The following is a 19,706-nucleotide window of genomic DNA, read 5'->3' as shown; positions in this document are numbered from 1 at the left end:
CTGCAGCTGTTAAGGGACATGCCTTGAACAGATGTATTAGTTAGACAATATAGGTCTGGTATAGTTCCAGTCTCACCACTACCTCAGATGCAGATGGCGGTCACTGGCAGAGTGAGAGCCCCAAGGCTCAGCCTTGCCTGTCTACTGTAACAGAAACACAGGAACTGTTCAACTGAAGCTATAAGCACATCAAAAGGCTCTGTTAACTATGATCTCACCAATAATAGTATCTCCTCCAAACATATGCCAAATATTCTTCCACAACTCTGCTTCTATGGATCAGATGCCCTAGTTTGTTTTGAACATGATATGCTCCTTTGTATTCAGATCAGGCCTCAGTAGAATAATGTAGCACTTGGGAAGAAAGATGCAGCCCAACAACCCAGCACTGGAGGCCAAGATCGAGAAGACCTGCACGGCCACCATGTATTTCCCCTTGGTGCTCAGGTAGGAGGGCACAAAGGACAGCCAAACACTACAGAAGACCAGCATGCTGAAGGTGATCAGTTTGGCTTCATTGAAGGCCCCAGGCAGTTTCCTGGCCAGGAAAGCCACTGTGAAGCAGATGGTAGCCAAGAAGCCCATATAGCCAAGGGCAGAATAAAAGAAGACAACAGATCCTTCGTTGCATTGCAGGATGATCTGTCCAGGCTGGGAGTGCATGTCAGAGTCAGGGAATGGGGCAGAGCTCCCCAGCCAGATGGCACAGATGACAACTTGGACACAAGAACAAGAACTTACAATGGAGTTTGCCAGACTCTTCCCCAGCCATCTCTTCACTCTGTTCCCTGGTTTTGTGGCCAGGAAAGCCAAGACCACTGTGATGGTTTTGGCCAACACCGAAGAAATGGCAAGTGAGAAGATGATGCTGAAGGCTGTTTGTCGGAGAAGGCAAGTCACTTTCCTTGGCTGGCCAATGAACAGGAAGGAGGACAGGAAGGAAAGCATGATGAAGATGAGGAGACTGTAGGAGAGCTCTCGGTTGTTGGCCTTGATTATTGGAGTTTCTTGGTATTTCATGAAGATTCCTAATATGAAGCCCATGGATAACGACAAGAATAGAGCAAAGGAAGTCAGGACAATCCCCAAAGGTTCTTCATAGGTGAGGAAGGTTATCTCCTTGGGGACACATTGATCTCGGTCCTTGTTTGGATGCTGATCTTCCGGACACTTGGTGCAATGGTCTGCATCTGAGAAGACGGAGAGTAAGTTCAGCAGGATTCACATCCACTGTACCTCCAGAAAAAAATGTGCAGTTGGGCAGGGGGAGAGAGAAACATTCCCTCATAGAGGACCTGTTTTGTGACCAGACCAGTCTATGGCCTCATCACCAAGCGAGGATCTTAGTAGTAGCAGGGTTAGGAAAGCTGTCTCTTCCAGGCATTAGAGAGTGGTTGTCAGTCACAGAAGAACAGAAAAGAGTGGGCTAGATGTATTGATGGGCTGACTTGGAATACGCACAGCTTCCTACATGTTTTAAATATGGAAAGGAGTGTGTGTGAGGTTATCCTGTTTTTATCTTCATAATAATCCTGTAAGGCATGTTAAGCTACCTGGTAGCTGAGTGGCTTGTGATTTATTTATTTACTCAACTTATGACCCACCTTTCTACCACAGGGTGGTGCTCAAGGGACTCCTGGTTAAGGTTGAAATCTGGAGTAGGAAACTTCCATAAAGCTTTCTTATTTTTCAATCATGTTTTACTAACTAGGTTTAAAAAAAAAACAGAAGACTGAATCAACATTAGGCAGGGGAGTTCTCTGATCAGCAGAAAGTGGGGGTTGCACCATATTCAAATCCCCTTTTCTGCCAGGGACCCCCTGCTTGCATGCCACAGGATCGCAGCACGGTGCAGACAATTCTCTGCATATAATGGAGAAAGGCCCACAATGTCTGTACATGCTGCCCTGTCCCAATCATGGAAAAATCAGAGTGGTTGTTTTTTTGGGGGGCATGGTTTATACCAGGAACAGTGTGCACTAAACATCCCCCCTGCTTTGCACCCTAGAGATTCACTCCCATGGTCTTTTCTTTCCACTCACTTCATGGGATTAATGGTGGAGATTAAAAATAAACTGAAGCCAAGCAGGGGTCAGAGTTCAAAAAATCTTTAGCATCTGTTCCTAAGATGTATGAATATTTAATGTATTAATTAAAATGCTTTTGAGCCGCAAATCAGAACAATGATCACGATGATGTACGGACCAGAGGAATAAAACTTTGTAGAAGAAGAGCAACTAATAACAACAACAACAACAAATAGCATTCAGTCAAATGGAACAAGCCTTAATTAAAATCACGCTATGTACTAGAACGGCATCATGAGGTCTTTTAGGCTGAGGAGTAGTGAATGGCCCTTGACCACAACGAATTCCCATGATGCTTTACACTCGGAGCAACAGTCGTTCATGAAGCCTTCTTCTCTTACCTATTCATGGGATGTTTTGCTCAAGGGGTTTAAAAGAAAAGAAGAGAGATTTAAAAAAGGGCTGTGGAGACTATTCAGGACATTCAAATAGTATGCAAGGGAACTCCCATTCTTCTGATCTTGCCTACCTTCCTGACTGGAGATGGTTCCTTCCGGGCATGGAGTGCAAGCATAGCAGCATGGTGGCTCTCCTTCCTGGACCTCCTTGGTGTATCCAGGGCGACAGCTCTCAGTGCATCTGGACTGAGGCACTGTCTAGCAACAAAGAGAAGGAGCATCAAGGAAAAGAGTGCTATGAAGATTTGTGCCTATGGAAATGAGTCCTACAATTTAGACAGGACCCAACAGGGTTTCTAGCGCTTGTGATCCTAAGTGAAATAGAGACACGAACCCAGGTCCTTGTTTTAGGGAAGAAGGATTTATGCATCACAACATGGCACGGAAATTTTTGATCACTTTGTTTCAAAATGTATATGCCACCTATACTATACATGTACGCAAGCAAATATAAAAACTGGAGGGGAAAGGTAAGACAATGAAATGAACTAAAAGGCAATTCCAGAATATCAGAAATCACAAATGACAGTAATAAAAGAACAAGCTTCAAAACATGTGCATGCAATAAGTGTGAAAGATGCAGGAGGGAGACGAGCTTTTCGTGGGAGGATAGGCACCACCCCTGAAGTGGCCCTCTCCTCTTCCCTGTTTTGATGTTCAGTGGCAGGGCAGAAGGCAAAGGAAGGATCGGAGGCCTTGTGGCACAGCTGGAGATGGACAGGCATTTTAAGAAGGGGGGGTACCTGGTGGATTTAGAGACAGTGAGCAGGGTACATGATGGATTTATATCCCCAAATTAAGTTCAGCACCATTGGATAACTCTTTTATAGTTCTGGATGGTTCTGACTAAAACCCAGATTGGATCCACAGCCCCACCGAAATCAGAGCCACCAGCCTCCACTGTACCCAACCACAGAATACATCGAATTAAATTAATAAAAGCACTAGATAAAATCCAACAATTAAACACAAAAGGATCATAGTATGAAAATCCATTCAAATAATAAAAAGGCCTCTTGAAACAGAAAGGACTTCCTGCTTGAGAGTCATGGCAGACCAAGACCTCCAGGGATGTTGTCACACCACAAAAGGCCTTCCTGCCAATTGTCACTAGCCAAATCTCAGCTGGTCTGGCCACTTGGAGGAGGCCTCATCAGAGCTCTAAGACAACATATGCAAGAGTCATGTGGAAGAGGGCATTTTTACATGTTTAGAAGATGAGGATGGGGGTGGGACACACAACACAGATGACACAAGCCAATAATAGGACACGAATCCTTTCCCCTACCTCATTAAAATGGCCGGGCCAGGCAATGGCTTCCTGCTTAATGATGAGTTTCATGTCTGCAGATGCCTGTCTCTCCACACTCCCAATAGTCACTCTAGCGCGAGACTCATTGGGAAACATCACCCAATTCACGATATCAAAGTCAGCTGCCAGTTCCCCAGTCTTATCCAGATGGAGTCCGCCCATGGAAGCATTCGAGAACTGGATTTCTCGTAAGGAAGTGTGAAGCTAGAATGACAGAGAAAACGCCCTGTATTTAGAAATCATGAAAATGTAGTCAATATCTTAGGCCTCATCAGTTTGAGCTGTAATTTGGCCGCAGAAGAAAAGTTGCAGAACATTTTTTTTTTTTACATGGGGGGAGGTGCAAACGCACATTAGTACAAAGTGCGCCTTTGCACATGACCAACATTCTCATTCAAAGTGCATCCCATCAATGAACAGGTGGCAGAATTCAAGATGCCCGACCATCTCCAGAGATTTTGAAACAAAACCTGCACATTCCTATTCATAATGAAGATAAAAAGCATGTTCAGGCATGATGATAAGCCATAATGGTTAAGGAATCTCTGCTAACATTGGCGGCTTAGTGTGTCATGTGGGGGAGAAACCACATTCTCCATTGTTAGTAAGCCACCCCGACTAACCTCCCCTCTTCAGAAGTGTTAAGGGGCCCGAGATGACTAACCGAGTCATCTCGTGGGCTCCCCAGGGATTCAACAGGCTCTAGAGGGCTTCCAGGCCATGACCATAGAGTCTGTTGGGTGGGGTGCATCCACTGTGGGCATTGCTCTAACTGCCATAGGTTTTCTCTATGGCCAAGAGCCTATTTTGGACCGTGGAGAGGCCACCAGGAGCGACTGCCAGGAACCCTTTCATGCCACAGAAGATGGGATGCTCACGACACACATCAAGAAGATAGCCAGATAACAATGGAGAGAGGATGGTTACCAAAATGAAAATAACATTGGGGGGAAAGTTCCTATTCCCCCATGGCATGCCACAGCTCAAGAGATCAAAGAATGATCACCAAATCTTAATTTCTGAAAGCACTCTTGCAGGTATCAGAGGAACTGGAGTTCCGAGCCTCCAACACCAGTGTAGAAGGCCCAGAAGGATACAAGGGTTGATGGTGGAATCATAGAATAATAGCATTGGAAGGGGCCAATAAGACCATTGAGTCCAACCCCCTGCTCAATGCAAGAATCCAATTCAAAGAATCCCTGACAGGTGGCTATCCAGCCTAGGGATGTATGAAAGTTCCGCCACGGATCTCGGGGAGGCTGAATGCCAGCACATTTGGCCCCCCGAAATCGGTGGTGGAACAGCCTGCCCCCCCTGCCCCCCCAGGATGAGACTTACCTTGGGTGGATCTTCCTGGCAGCAGTGGCTCCGGCAGCAGCTCCGGTGGCGAGGCGGCGGCGGTCAGTCTTCCGACCGGCTGCCGCTGCCGCCATTTCCAGTAAAAAAAAAAAAAAAGTGATAAACTATGTAAAGATTTACGTAGCCTATCACAGCTAGGTTTAAAAAAAAACCCGTGATAGGCTACGTAAATGTTTACGTAGTCTATCACGGCTGACTTTTTTTAAAAAACCAAAAAAACGCGCGTACGCAAATGGCGGCGGCCATGGCCCCCGCCATTTGCGTTCCTTATTTTGCCAAGTCTTAGTCTAAGTAAACATTTACGTAGACTAAGACAGCGAAAATTAGGGGAACACAAATAGCGTAGCATCTACGCTATTTGCGTTACCCTTATTTTCGCCGTCTTAGTCTACGTAAATGTTTACGTAGACTAAGACATGCCAAAATAAGGAACGCAAATTTGCGTATGCATGTTGTTGTTGTTGTTTTAAGTCAGCCATGATAGGCTACATAAACATTTACGTAGCCTATCACGGCTGACTACAGGGACGCAAACGGCGGCAGCTATATCTGGCTGCTGGCGGAGCTGGCCGGTGGCTCCGCAGAATCGCTGTGGAGCACAGCTGGCCAGCCAGGATTCCTGGTGGGGAGGAACGACGCGCCTCCCCCCCCGGCGAGGATTCCAGGGGGAGGGACGGAACGCCTCCCCCCAAACCATAAACATAATTCGCGAAAGGTAAATACCTTTCTTACATCCCTAGTCCAGCCTTGTCTTAAATGCCTCCAGTGTGGGAGAGCCTACCACGTCCCTAGGTCATTGGCTCCATTGTCATATTGCTCTAACTGTCAGGACCTTTTCCTGATGTTCAGCCGGAATCTGGCTTCCTGTAACTTGAGCCCATGCTTCCGTGTCCTGCATTCTGGGATGATCAAGAAGAGATCCTGGCCTTCTTCTCTGTGACAACCTTTCAGTTACTTGAAGAGTGCTATCATATCTCCCCTCAGTCTTCTCTTCTCAAGGCTAAACATGCCCCTTACTTTCAGCCTCTCCTATGAGGGCTTTGTTTCCAGTCCCCTGATGATCTTTCCTGCCCTCCCCTGAACCCTCTCCAGTTTGTCTGCATCCTTCTTAAAGTGTGATGTCCAGAACTGGACGCAGTACTCCAGATGAGGCCTAACCAGTGCTGAGCAGAGGGGAATTTGTTCTTCCCTCAGTGCTGTTCCGATCCACTTCAGATCACAGCGAGGCACTTCCAAAGCAGCCCACTTTGCTTTGTTATTAGGGATTCAGTCCAAAGATGTGCACAGACTTAACCAAAACCATCGAGTCCAGACAGTGTTTCAAAACAAATGGTCACACTACTGCTCCATTAGGAGCAGCAAGCATTACCCCTTACATCAGGATGCATTAACCACTAGGGATGGATGGACTCCCCTCTGTTCAAGGCATGGGAGAGCTTCAAGAGCCCCCCCCCCCAGCCTCCCAGCTTGCCTTGCAAGGTCAGCCAAGCGAGCTGCCCCACTCCCGCCTCCACAGGGGTTAACTACTGGAGTCCTCAGCACACATGGGCCCAGCACGCAAGCCATCGTCTCTTCGCAAGGAGGAGATAGCTAGAGAGGCTGCGGTGCTGAGGACTCATCCAGTCCAGACCATGCCAGCTGTTAAGGGGTTCCTTGACAGCCAACAGGGCAAGACGAAGACTCACTCTTGTATATGCCCCAGCCACACTTGCCATCTCCTCCTTGCAATGAGGATTAGTGAGAGTAGATGGGGTGCGTGTGGTGAGAACTTGGGGCTGTTCCCTGCTGCTCAGCGGCCAGCTCTGTCACCGCCACATGGCTTGGCAAGTGGGGTCAATGGGGCTGGGTGGGAGGGTCTGCTGGCCTCCCAGATGAAGGTGGGTGCTTGTGACATCCCTATTTACCACAGGCTGCACCCACCTGGTCATACCCCATCCTCCACAGGTTGCTTTTCTTAAGAGGACATGTAATCAGTCACATTGCTGCAAACTCCTTGTATTTGCATCAATGAGTGGGATAACACAAATGGATCCCACTGGATCTTCTACAGCAAAAGCATCACGTTCACTGCAAAGTTAAGAGACTATATCCTTACGGTGCTTCACAAAACAACAACTAGTTCTCGATGGGTCTGGGTATTCATTTGTAAGGGATTTTTGGAGGAGGGAAACCACTTGAGGATGTAACAGTGGCAGAAAACAGGGTCTAGTTGCTGCCTGCACTGCCACACAGGAGGAACAATTATGTGCTCTAACCCATGTTTGGTTATTTTCATCATAAGTCTTAATGGAGGTGTTGTCAAAGGAAAAGGGAATACCTCCCAGGGCTGTAGCCCTTGACGTTCTTTCCTTTCTCCTTCACCCACCATCAACATCCGCTTGGGTCGGGATGAATATGCAGCATGTAAGGCATGGGCCACAGCATGGATGCTGCTATAAGTAACATAGCTGTCCTGAGACAGGGCTCTCTCGATCTCCTCCTGGGGCAGTGTCACCTGTTTCTTTTTCTCTCTGCAACCTGTCCAAATTTTCATGGACAAAACGTGCATTGAACTGAAACACTGAAAGGTTTCATCCCAAAACCGTTCCAGAGAAGATGAGACTGGGTCATAGTAGTCATATTTTGTCATTATTTTAGTCTTCATTCTGAAGGACAAAGAACCATGGAGGAAATGGAAGTAAGAAGGTGCAAGAGACAAGTTGAAGTCGATGTCCTGAAAAGCTGGTGTGATCCAGAGTTTTGCCCCAGTTGGTTTCTTTTCGAGTGTTCTTTGCATAAACATGAACGCAGAACACCCATAGTGGGAGTCGGCATAGTAAACAACTACCTTCACTTCTTTCCCCAAGAAAGAAAGGTCGATCTGGAATATTTGATGCATGATATTTCGTGGTAGCCTTTTGGAGAAAGCGACACAAATCCCACTGCTGATCATCAGGGGTGTGAAGGCACTCAGGAACCGCTCCCCATTCTCAGTGTCTGGAGCAAAAAGACCGACCCACGTCCATCGGAAAAACAGAAGCAGCTGGACGATCCCCGGGTACTGGGTTTCTTCCTTCGGGGCCATGCGGTAGACAAAAGGGAACTGACTTTTGTCATTAGAAACAGGAGTAGCAATGCCGTAACTGATCTAGGGAGCAAAGTAAAGTAAGCGATGGTAATTTAGTATCAGTTTGTTTTCTGGATGAAGGTCAAATATTTTTGGCTAACATGGAAGGAGGATTATATACTAAGGATGTACAAAAAGTACTTACCTTTCCAATCCAGTGCATCCACGGTGTGGGGGGGAGGCACTCCGTCCCTCCCCCTGGAATCGTCCCTGGACAGCTATACTACGCAACAACTCCACTGTGACTATCACGGCAAAAGGCAGAGACGCAAATGGCGTAGCGGCCACTATTTGCGTCCCTCCCTTTTGCCATGATAGGCTACATCCCGACCCTGCATTGGGTTCCTTAAAGAGTGAATGAATGAATGAATGAATGAATGTGTAGTATCTAAATCAATGCCTGTCACTATGAAGTGGTATATGTGGAGGGGAAGTGAAAAACATCTCAAGCTTCATTTGTGGTGCAGCCCAAGAGGAACACTGTGGTCCTTTTCACACATTCAAAATGTTGTAGAATGATCCACTTCAGGAACCAGTCAAAGGAGGTTAGACCTGCTCACTGCCTTGCATAAGGGAACAGAAGAGGATAGATTTAGCCCCACCCCCAACTATGTTCTAGACTCTGCTTGGGGAGCACACAGGAGCCTTCTTCAAGAATTAAAGCCATGAAGGGGCCACATGAGGACAAAAGCAACCCACTTTGGGTGTTGACGTGGTTACAGGACCGAATCAGCCTGGATGGTCTATATCAAGAGAGGGACAGGGGGAATGCCACCCTGCTAATTCTGCCCCATCTCCCATCGGCTTTGGATACCATGGACCATGGTTTCCTGCTGGATCGACTCTGTGGGAAGGGCATCGGAAGGAGTGTGTTACAGTGGTTTCAGTCCTACCTATGGGGTTGATTTGAGGGAGTAATGTAATGTCCATTCTGTGACCCCTCGGCAATTGAGCTACAGTCTTCCACAGGGCACCATCTTGTCCCCAATATTGCTCAACATCTGTATGAAGTCTGGGAGCAGTAATGAGGGGATTTGGAACAGGACGGAAGCCCTGTGGGTGAGTGGTTCCCCAGTCCAGGAGATAGGCTCATTGCCGCTTCTGGGTGGGGCTGCACTCCCCTTGAAAGATCATGTTTGTAATCTGGGGGGAGTCCTACACCCATCGTCCCTGCAGGCCCATGTGGCCTTTGCAGCTTGGAGTGTCTTTTGCCAACTTCAGCTGGTTCACCAGCTACTGCCTCTCCTGGATGGGGTAGCTTGTTCACCATGGTACAGGTGCTAATAACCTGAAGACTGGATTACTGCCATGCACTCTATGTGGGGCTGCCCTCAAGGCTGCTCCGAAAGCTGGCAATAGTTCAGAATTCAGGAGCTCAGCAGTTGCCGGGAGCTGACCCTCTTCAGCATGCTACCCCTTTGCTGAGGGAACTGCACAAGTTGCCTATTTGAAACCAGGTCAGATTTAAGGGGGGGGGGTTACTAGTGTACAAAGAGCTAAAAAACTTGGGACCAGGATACCTGAAAGAGCGCCATCTCCATTCCCAACCTGCCTGATGACTGAGCTCATTGGGAGGCATGGTCCTGATGGTTACTCATGGACTAATGGCCCAATTGGAGTCCACCCAGAGAAGAGCCTTCAGTGTGGTGGCCCCCTTTGTCTGGAACTCCCTGCCTCTGCAGGTCAGGCAGGCATGAACTTTTTAACATGGAGTTTTATTGTTTTCTCTTATCTTGCATCTTTTAGTGTTCACCACTCCGGAATCTGTCTAGATGTGGAGTGAAATATAAATGTAAATATATAAATACAGAAATAAATACAGAAATAAATAAATGCCCTCCAGGGCTGTGCCTTCAACAGACAGATGGGGGACAGCATACATTCTGGGGCAGAATCATGGCAGTAGTCATGTGGGGGCTGCAAAATCTGCTGGGGAGGGAGGGTTCTCGTTCCGGTCAGCCACTACTGTTCCTGAAACATCTGCATAGAAGAGCCTTTTAAGACATGATTCAAGGTGCAATCCTACAGAGGTAGATGGGCACTCAGACCCCTACTGAAGTCAGAGGCAACCTCCTATAGAATGCAGGGCAGAACCAGTATATAGTAGGGGATTCCCTCTGTGGTGCACTTTGCTGTAGATGGACCTTTTCATGCGTCTATGTGACACGTCGGGAAGGGGCAGGAACCGGGCTGGGGATCACCTATAAAGCTGTTCAGTACAGCTTCCGTGGTCTCCTGCCATCCCTGCTCCCAGGGATGCCTGGCCTCCCATCCCAGAGCTCCACCACTGCCACGACTCACCTCCAACACACTCTCTAGAGAACCATTATGCCCAGGATGCATAGGGACTGAAGAGTGAGCGCTGAGACCAAGCAGTGCTCAGCTCCTCTATCTATGCAACTGGCCTTCTGTCCGCTCCCCATTCACACCTGTGGGATTTTGTAGATGCTTGACATGGAGGAAATGTGGAGGGAGAGGTCCGATTCACCCCCTTCAAGGATGGCCAGCAGGTGATTCTTCCTCCCGCAGCTGTAATGTGGAAGGATGCTTTCGCCCCCAGCAAGGAGTTGCAGCATGCCGTAGGAGGTGGCTCTGCCTTCGAAGTAGGACTTGTAGATGTTGTAGCCCAGGGTGATGTTGGGTAAGAGCCTGGGGTTCTGGTTGATCTCCTGAATGGCAAACATGAAGGACAGGATGTGCCAGTGCCTTGTAGTTTGCAAACTGCAAAAATAAATAAATAAATAAATAAATAAATGCAATATCTCGTGCTGTCGTTCTCCATTGAATGTAAACAAACCTTTCCTTCCTTCATATCCCTCTATTCTTTTTCATGCAATTTCAATCTCAGAAGAGCCAATCATCACATAATGCTTTGGACGTTAATAGGGGGCAGCAAACATACCTGTGTTGCAAGGTAATCGAGAATCAATTTACCTGCTTAAAGGAAAGGTGGAGATATTTGTACCACATTCCTTGAGAGGGGTTGTTGGTAGGGATGTCAGAGAATTTCTACACGAATCTCAGGGTGGCTGAGTGCCAGCACATTCGGCCCCCCGAAATTGGTGGAGAAACGGTCTGCCCCCCCGCCCCCTCGGGATGGGACTTACCTTGTGCGAATGTCCCTGGCGGCGGCGACTCCGGTGGCGGTTTGGCGGCAGTTCGGCGGCAGTGGCTGCGGCGGCTGGTCTTCCGACCGGCTGCCGCCACCACCATTTCCAAGATTTTTTTTTAAAAAAAAACATGATAGGCTACGTAAAGATTAAAAAAAAAAAAGTGATAGGCTATGTAAAGATTTACGTAGCCTATTACGGCTGAGTGGGGAAAAAAAAAAAACCCACGTGTACGCAAATAGCGCTCCCCTTATTTTCGCCGTAGTCTACGTAAATGTTTACGTAGACTCCACGTGCCAAAATAAGGAATTTGCTTACACACGGTGTTTTTTTTTTTCACTCAGCCGTGATAGGCTACGTAAACATTTACGTAGCCTATCACGGCTGACTGGAGGGATGCAAACGGTGGTGGCTACGGCCGCCACCATTTGCGTCCTGGCAGGACAGGATTCATGGCTGGAGGGACGGGGCGCCCCCCCCGGCCAGAATTTCGGGGGGAGGTACGGAGTGCCTCCCCCCCACCGCGAATCAGCTTTCGGGTTCAGGTAAGTGACTTTTGTACATCCCTAATTGTTGGAAGATTTCAAGGATCAAGTATCCAGCTGTTGTCTGTCTATCTATATTGAGATAGATTCTCTCTCTCCCTCTCTCTCTCTCTCTCTCTCACACACACACACACACACACACACACGTCTCCTTTGTTAAGGCTTATCACTAAAAACAATCATTCTGTCATGTAGAATCCTAATAGGGTTGGGGTATCATTCAGAATGGTTTCACCAATATTATTGAACTTTACAGGTGCCAGAAGAAGTGTTGCGTTTACATGCCATGAAATTTCCAGGTCTATTGGTGAACTATTGGGAGAGAAACAGCAGTATAAAGAGAAAAAGCAAGCAAACAAATAAACAAACCCCTCTCTCTGTCCAAAGAAACTTTAAGAGTATGTATCAGAGACCTTGTTTGGATCAGAGTTTGGGGGGGGGCATTTTGTTTTATGTCTGAAACATTGATGATTTCCTATTCTTCATGTGTTGGGGATGGTAGAATACTGGGGGGGGGGGAGAATAACACCCTTTTCAACGTGTATGCAAGTCACCTGCCGCCATTGCAGGCCTTTTTTTTCATTTTTTTTTCTGCATCATGCCATGTTTTCTAGTGTTTCAGAGGGAAATCAAAATGGCCACAGCCATTAAAAAAAAAAAAAAGTTCCCCAATTTACCAGGGATATCTCCTGGAAAAAAATGTCTGGAGAAAAATTTAGTGGCTATGTACTGACCAATCCAATGATAGTAAAGTAGGCTGGGGTATTTAAAAGTACTGGGGAAGAGCAGAGGGAATTTCCAAGTAGTGCCAGAAAGAGTGAAGCGGCTGGGCCAAAGGCGAAAGGACACTCAGATGTGGATGTGTCTGGTAGTGAAAAGAAAGTCTGATGCTGTAAGGAACAATATTGTTTAGGAACCTGGAATGTAAAATCAATGAATAAGTGTAAGCTGGAGGTGGTCAAACATGAGATGGCAAGACTGAACATTGAGATCTTGGGAATCAGTGAACTAAAATGGACAAGGAAAAAAGGAAAGGTTCCTCCTGTGCAAGCACCAAGTCATTGCTGACCCCTAGAGGGATGCCGCTTTCACTGGCAAGCATGGGCAAATTTAATTCAGGTGACCATTATACTGTGGGCAAGAATTCCTTAGAAGAAATGGAATAGCACCCATAGCCAATAAATGGGTGGGAAAAGCAATACTGGGGTACAATCTCAAAAACGATAGAATGATCTCAGTATGAATCCAAGGCTAACCATTGAACATCACAATAATTCAAGTCCGAGGAACTATGGACGGAGGTCCGTAACATTGTTCATTAGGCAGCAACTCACTCCATCCCAAAGAAAAAGAAATGCAAGAAAGCCAAGTGGCTGTCTGATCCTGAGGCTTTACAAGTAGCTGAGGAAAGAAGGGAAGTGAGAAGCAAGGGAGAAAGGGGAAGATATATCCAACTGAATGCAGAGTTCCAGAGAATAGCAAGGAGAGACAAGAAGGCCTTCTTAAATGAACAATGCAAAGACATCAAGGAAAACAACAGAATGGGAAAGACTAGAGATCTTTTCAAGAACATCGGAGATCTCAAAGGAACATTTTGTGGAAAGACGGGCATGATAAAGGACAAAGAAGGCAGTGACCTAACAGAAGCAGATGAGATTAAGAAGAGGTGGAAAGAATACACAGAAGAACTATACAGGAAAGATCTGATTGTCCCTGATAGCCATTCTAGTGCGGTCACTAAACGTGAGCCGGACATCCTCGAGAGTGAAGTCAAGTGGGCCTTTGGAAGCATTACTAACAAGAAAGCTTGGGGAGATGACAGCATTCCAGCTGAGCTATTTAAAATCCTAAAAGATGATGCTGTTAAAGTGCTGCACTCAATATGCCAACACATTTGGAACACTCAACAGTGGCCACAAGACTGGAAAAGTTCAGTTTACATTCCAATTCCAAAGAAGGGCAACGCCAAAGAGTGTTCAAACTACCGTACAATTGCGCTCATTCACATGCTAGCAAGGTGATGCTCAAAATCCTACAAGCTAGGCTTCAGCTCTATGGGAACTGAGAACTACTGGAAATACAAGCTGGGTTTCAAAGAGGCAAAGGAACTAGAGATCAAATCGCCAACATTCACTGGATCATGGAGAAAGCAAGAGAATTCCAGAGAAACATCTATTTCTGCTTCATTTACTATGCTAAAGCCTTTGATTGTGTGGATCACAACAAACTGTGGCAAATTCTTAAAGAGATGGGAGTACCAGACCACCTTGGATGAATCACAGCTTGGAATTAAGATTGCCGGGAGAATTATAAACAACCTCAGATACACAGAGGATACCACCCTAATGGCAGAAAGCGAAGAGGAACTAAAGATCCTCTTGTTGAGGGTGAAAGAGGAGAGTGCAAAAGCTGGTTCGAAACTCAACAAGAAAAAATGAAGACCATGGCATTGGGCCACATCACTTCCTGGCATATAGAAGGGGAAGAAATGGAAGCAGTGACAGATTTTATTTTCTTGGGCTCCAAGATCACTGCAGGCCGTGACTGTAGCCATGAAATTAAAAGATGTTTGCTCCTTGGGAGGAAAGCTATGGCAAATCTAGACACCATAGTAAGAAGCAGAGACATCACCTTGCCGACCAAGGTTCGTATAATCAAAGCTATGGTTTTCCCAGTAGCAACATATGGCTGTGAGAGCTGGACTATCAGGAAGGCTGAGCGCTGAAGAATTGATGCTTTCGAACTGTGGTGCTGGAGAAGACTCTTACGAGTGCCCTGGACTGCAAGGAGGTCAAATCAGTCCATCCTAAAGGAAATCAACCCTGGCTGCTCATTAGGACAGATATTGAAGCTGAAGCTGAAATATTTTGGCCACCTAATGCAAAGAGAAAACTCCCTGGAAAAGACCCTGATGCTGGGAAAGACTAAAGGCAAAAGGAGAAGGGGACGGCAGAGGATGAGTTGGCTAGATAGCATCGCCGATGCAATGAATATGGACTTGAGCACACTCCGGGAGAGAGCGGAGGACAGGAAGGCCTGGCGTGCTATGGTCCTTGGGGTCATGAAGAGCCAGACATGATTTAACGACTGAACAACAACAAATGGTTTGAAGAAATGCTAATTTCAGATCTTCAGTGTGCGCGTGTGTGGGGGGGGGCATGCGCATGCACGGGTCTGCAGGTCTGCTTCTTCCTGCCTTTATAGTTCTAAAAATTTCAAGGGATTTTACTTCTGGTTTGAGTTCAACTTCATTCTCTCCTTTCCCCCAAATTATCTTTAAATCAATTCTCTTTTAGCTTTGCAAGCTTTTGTTAATGAGTATCAACCACAGAGACTTAAAAGTGAATAATATGGGGAGGGGGAGTCATAGATTAACTGTACCCTCTTATCCTTGCTGTTTCAGTGGGTATAAATAGAAATATAGCTACATAGTGCTTATAATGTTTACAGTATTTGCGTTAAGTGCTCGGTAACGTTGCCTCAAAGAAAACCTGTGTTCCACTCATTTTACTCACTGGAAATAACATCAAAGTGGAAACTGAAAATGGAGCACTCTTCAACGCTTCTAGAAGGAATGCCATTTTTCCAGTTAGTACTCACACAACCTGTAGAACCTTGAAAAGAGGGTTACAGACAGTTGCTTTTGCCATCTTAGCTCACTGCAGAGAGTATATTCAAAAAAGCACAGACCCTCAGCTCAGCCTGGTGCCCCCGAATGCTCAATCTGCCCCCCCAGCATCCCCCCCTACTTGAAGGATCATCTATTCCCATATACACTTGCCCAGACCCTGAGATCAGCTTTAGCCATCTGACTGCAGAAGCCCCCACCAAAGGAAGCAAGGTTGGTGGATCAAAAGACCAGGGCCTTTTCTCCTGTGGCATTCCAGTTGTGGAGGAGAAAATTGGGTGAACCCTATTCTCTTATAACCAGAGGTTGGGCGGGGAGTAGATTCTATTACTTATATGGAGAAAATGCCTCAACTGACCAGTCTGAATCTTCATAGTGTAGGAGACATGTATCTGATGATGGCCTGTGGCAATTTTGAAATAGAACTGGTCAGAACTTAGTTTTTTCTAGGATGTTAAATTTTGATAGGAGAGCTCCAGCAGATTGACAGATTTTGTCTGTTGTTTTTTCCCACTTCAGTTTCATGGGTTGAAATCTGGAACACTCAACAGTGGCCACAAGACTGGAAAAGTTCAGTTTACATTCCAATTCCAAAGAAGGGCAACGCCAAAGAGTGTTCAAACTACCGCACAATTGCGCTCATTTCACATGCCAGCAAGGTGATGCTCAAAATCCTACAAGCTAGGCTTCAGCAGTATGCGAACCGAGAACTACCGGAAGTACAAGCTGGGTTTCGAAGAGGCAGAGGAACTAGAGATCAAATCGACAACATTCGCTGCATCATGGAGAAAGCAAGAGAATTCCAGAAAAATGTCTATTTCTGCTTCATTGACTACGCTAAAGCCTTTGATTGTGTGGATCACAACAAACTGTGGCAAATTCTTAAAGTGATGGGAGTACCAGACCACCTTACCTGTCTCCTGAGAAACCTGTACGAGGGTCAAGAAGCAACAGTAAGAACCAGACATGGAACAACCGATTGGTTCCAAATTGGGAAAGGAGTACGACAAGGCTGCATATTGTCACCCTGCTTATTTAACTTATATGCAGAGTACATCATGAGAAATGCCGGGTTGGATGAATCAGAGGTCGGAATTAAGATTGCCGGGAGAATTATCAACAACCTCCGATATGCAGACGATACCACCCTAATGGCAGAAAGTGAAGAGGATCTCAAGAGCCTCTTGTTGAGGGTGAAAGAGGAGAGTGCAAAAGCTGGTTTGAAACTCAACATTAAAAAAACTAAGATCATGGCATCTGGCCCCATCACTTCCTGGCATATAGAAGGGGAAGAAATGGAAGCAGTGACAGATTTTACTTTCTTGGGCTCCAAGATCACCGCAGACGGTGACTGTAGCCATGAAATTAAAAGACGCTTGTTCCTTGGGAGGAAAGCTATGGCAAACCTAGACAGCATAGTAAGAAGCAGAGACATCACCTTTCCGACAAAGGTCCGTCTAATCAAAGCTATGGTTTTCCCAGTAGTAATGTATGGCTGTGAGAGCTAGACTATAAGGAAGGCTGAGCACCGAAGAATTGATGCTTTCAAACTGTGGTGCTGGAGAAGACTCTTACGAGTCCCCTGGACTGCAAGGAGGTCAAATCAGTCCATCCTAAAGGAAATCAACCCTGAGTGCTCATTGGAAGGACAGATACTGAAGCTGAAGCTCAAATATTTTGGCCACCTAATGCGAAGAGAAAACTCTCTGGAAAAGACCCTGATGCTGGGAAAGACTGAAGGCAAAAGGAGAAGGGGACGGCAGAGGATGAGATGGCTAGATAGCATCACGGATGCAATGAATATGAACTTGAGCACGCTTCCGTGAGAGAGCGCAGGACAGGAAGGCCTGGCGTGCTATGGTCCATGGGGTCACGAAGAGTCGGACACGACTGAACGACTGAACAACAACAAAAGCTTGGTGCCGATGATCTGCCGCCATATATTTGATATACACGGATATAGATGGACAGAAGTTGGAGACACATTATACAGATTCTTAATTCTCCTATTTCTAATAACCTAAAAGAACAGATCACCAAAAAGATAACCAAGGACTTTGGTTCATTACCATCCCAGAAGCCTTTTCTCCATTATAGGGAATCTATGCACAAAACACAAAATGAACTCAACTGGTCTTTGGCTTGAATCTCTTCTAATGCAGGAGCAACCACAGGCTTCTGCAGTCTTGATTCAGAGACTTGATGATACTGAGTGACAGGAACTACACTCCTGCCCAGCGGAACCTGTTCCCCCAGTGATCGCATGTGAATGTGATGCTGCCTAGTTCTGGCACTTCACCCTCTTCTTTGATGTCTCTCCAGAATAAACAGGGCCATCAAGCATTCTTTCATGCAAGACTCAATCTTTGACCAGCAGCAGCATTTCAGGGGAGGTTTGGGAAACTCCATTCCAAAGCAGATCCTGTCTGTGTAAGGTAGGAGTCCCTGAAATTCTGACCCAAGGACTCTTTTATTTTAATTTTTGTTCTGATTTGAGAGGTCATCGTCTGTATCCTCTGCTGACTAACTTCCCAGGGCATTCTGAGGAAAGATTGGTCATTCACTGCCCTGGAAAAAGTCAGATACCTCAACAAAGAGGTGGCTAATTATTTCCTAATCATCATGCGTATGCACACTCAGCTGATTGTATTCTCTAAACTGAAGAAACTGTATCACTGTGTCCTGATATTATCTCTTGTGTTTTATCTTGAATGGGTCTAACGCCCATTACACACACACACACACACACACACACACACACACGGTTTCTTCAGAAGTAAATCCCACAGAGTGCAGTAGGATTTACAGTCAAAGACTGCAGTGGATGAGGAAGAAAGGTGCTCAGCCTTAGAACTATGGCTGTGTAATTATTCTGGAGAGGGAACCTCTGTGCGAACATTTGCATTTGGACCACTCCTAAGAAAGAACCTCCCCAGCTCCAGCCTTTGTCTTATCACAACATTTAAAAGCTAAGAGGCTGCTGGTTCTTTTGTCTGAAACAATGCAAGGGAACCCCATGGATCCAGTCATATGTGAGCATACTGAACTAAATGGTGCCTTTACTTCAATGAAGCTCCAGATTCTTCTTCAAAATGTGCAGAATGGCAAAAGTCAGGAGAGCGATTTATCCGGGATCACCAGAGATACCAGAAAAGATGGACAGTCTCCCGTAAATGGGGACAACCGTAGTGCGGGTTTGGAAGCATTACATCATCCGCATCACTTACGTGACAACCCTGGTTAAAGGGGACTCAGAGAAAACGTATGGTTCGTTGCACATAAAATACTGTGAAGACAGGACTCCACTGATGAGGTAGTCTCCTGGCCTGTAATAATATGATCCTAACTCTTGCTTTTTGTTGAGATTTGTCAGGCAGTCTGTCCTCTGCAGTAGACCAGCCGCATAAGGAAGCAGGAGCAACAACAGCAGCAGCAACGGTGTCATCCTGGCTCTGCCTCCCTCCTGCTGAACGACATTCCAGTCTGAGCCGAAGGCAGCGGTGGGAAGTGGTGTACTAAACTACATCACAGGCATGGTCATCTCAGCCTGTCTGAAATCTGAGCCCAGGCTCTCGGGAGCACAGGAGAGATTTTATGCACTAAGCTTTTCAGGCACGGTGCAGGAGGGTTCCTGGAGCTGCCTTTCATTCTGATGTTTACATCATTGGTCTCCAAGGAAAACAGAAAGCAAAACATCTCTTGAGCTTTGGCAAGGCTCAGAATAGATCACTATGTTTTTGATAATGATCAGGGGAAGCTTCACAGCTGCAACTTCATGGATTCTCTGAGTGCCTCGAGGTGAGCTGCAGAACTGGAGAAAAACATGTTTGTGAGAAGTCACACAGGCAGCTCCATCTTCTGGTTGGCAAGAGGGAAAGGTGAGCCTGGCCTGGCCTGTATTCAAAAAACTCACATGAAAAAGGCTAGTTCAAGAAAATCTCTTCGGATGCATACCAGTGGTTGGGAAAGTGTGGCCCTCCAGCCGAATGACCTAGCCCATGGGGAGGAATGATGGGAGCTGCAGTCTGAGAACATCAGGAGGGCCACATCTTCCCCATTCCTTATGCACTAGAAATACAGTCAGGATTACCAGTGATCAAACAACAAATGGTGGCCGCCATACAACTGAAGGTTCTCCCCCTATTAGTACTTCCAGTGAGC

At 46.4% G+C, this 19,706-nt stretch overlaps 1 protein-coding gene across 1 annotated transcript in view; it reads right to left on the bottom strand.

Annotated features, from left to right (window-relative positions):
* Positions 1-288: 288 nt before the first annotated feature.
* LOC146356397 (vomeronasal type-2 receptor 26-like) overlaps positions 289-19,706 on the bottom strand; it is an 81,149-nt gene continuing 61,731 nt past the window's right edge. The window contains exons 4-5 of the mRNA XM_084830086.1: positions 2,557-2,683; positions 289-1,190 (exon numbers count right to left, since the gene is read on the bottom strand). Of these exons, the coding sequence (XP_084686212.1) occupies positions 289-1,190; positions 2,557-2,683 (1,029 nt within the window). The remainder of the gene's footprint in view (positions 1,191-2,556; positions 2,684-19,706) is intronic.

The sequence above is a fragment of the Heloderma suspectum genome, chromosome 2 (assembly GCF_057233095.1).
Source record: "Heloderma suspectum isolate Gila_16-S chromosome 2, 16-S_ref, whole genome shotgun sequence".
In the NCBI taxonomy this organism is placed as follows: domain Eukaryota; kingdom Metazoa; phylum Chordata; class Lepidosauria; order Squamata; family Helodermatidae; genus Heloderma; species Heloderma suspectum.
This window is presented reverse-complemented; position numbering and strand designations above follow the sequence as displayed.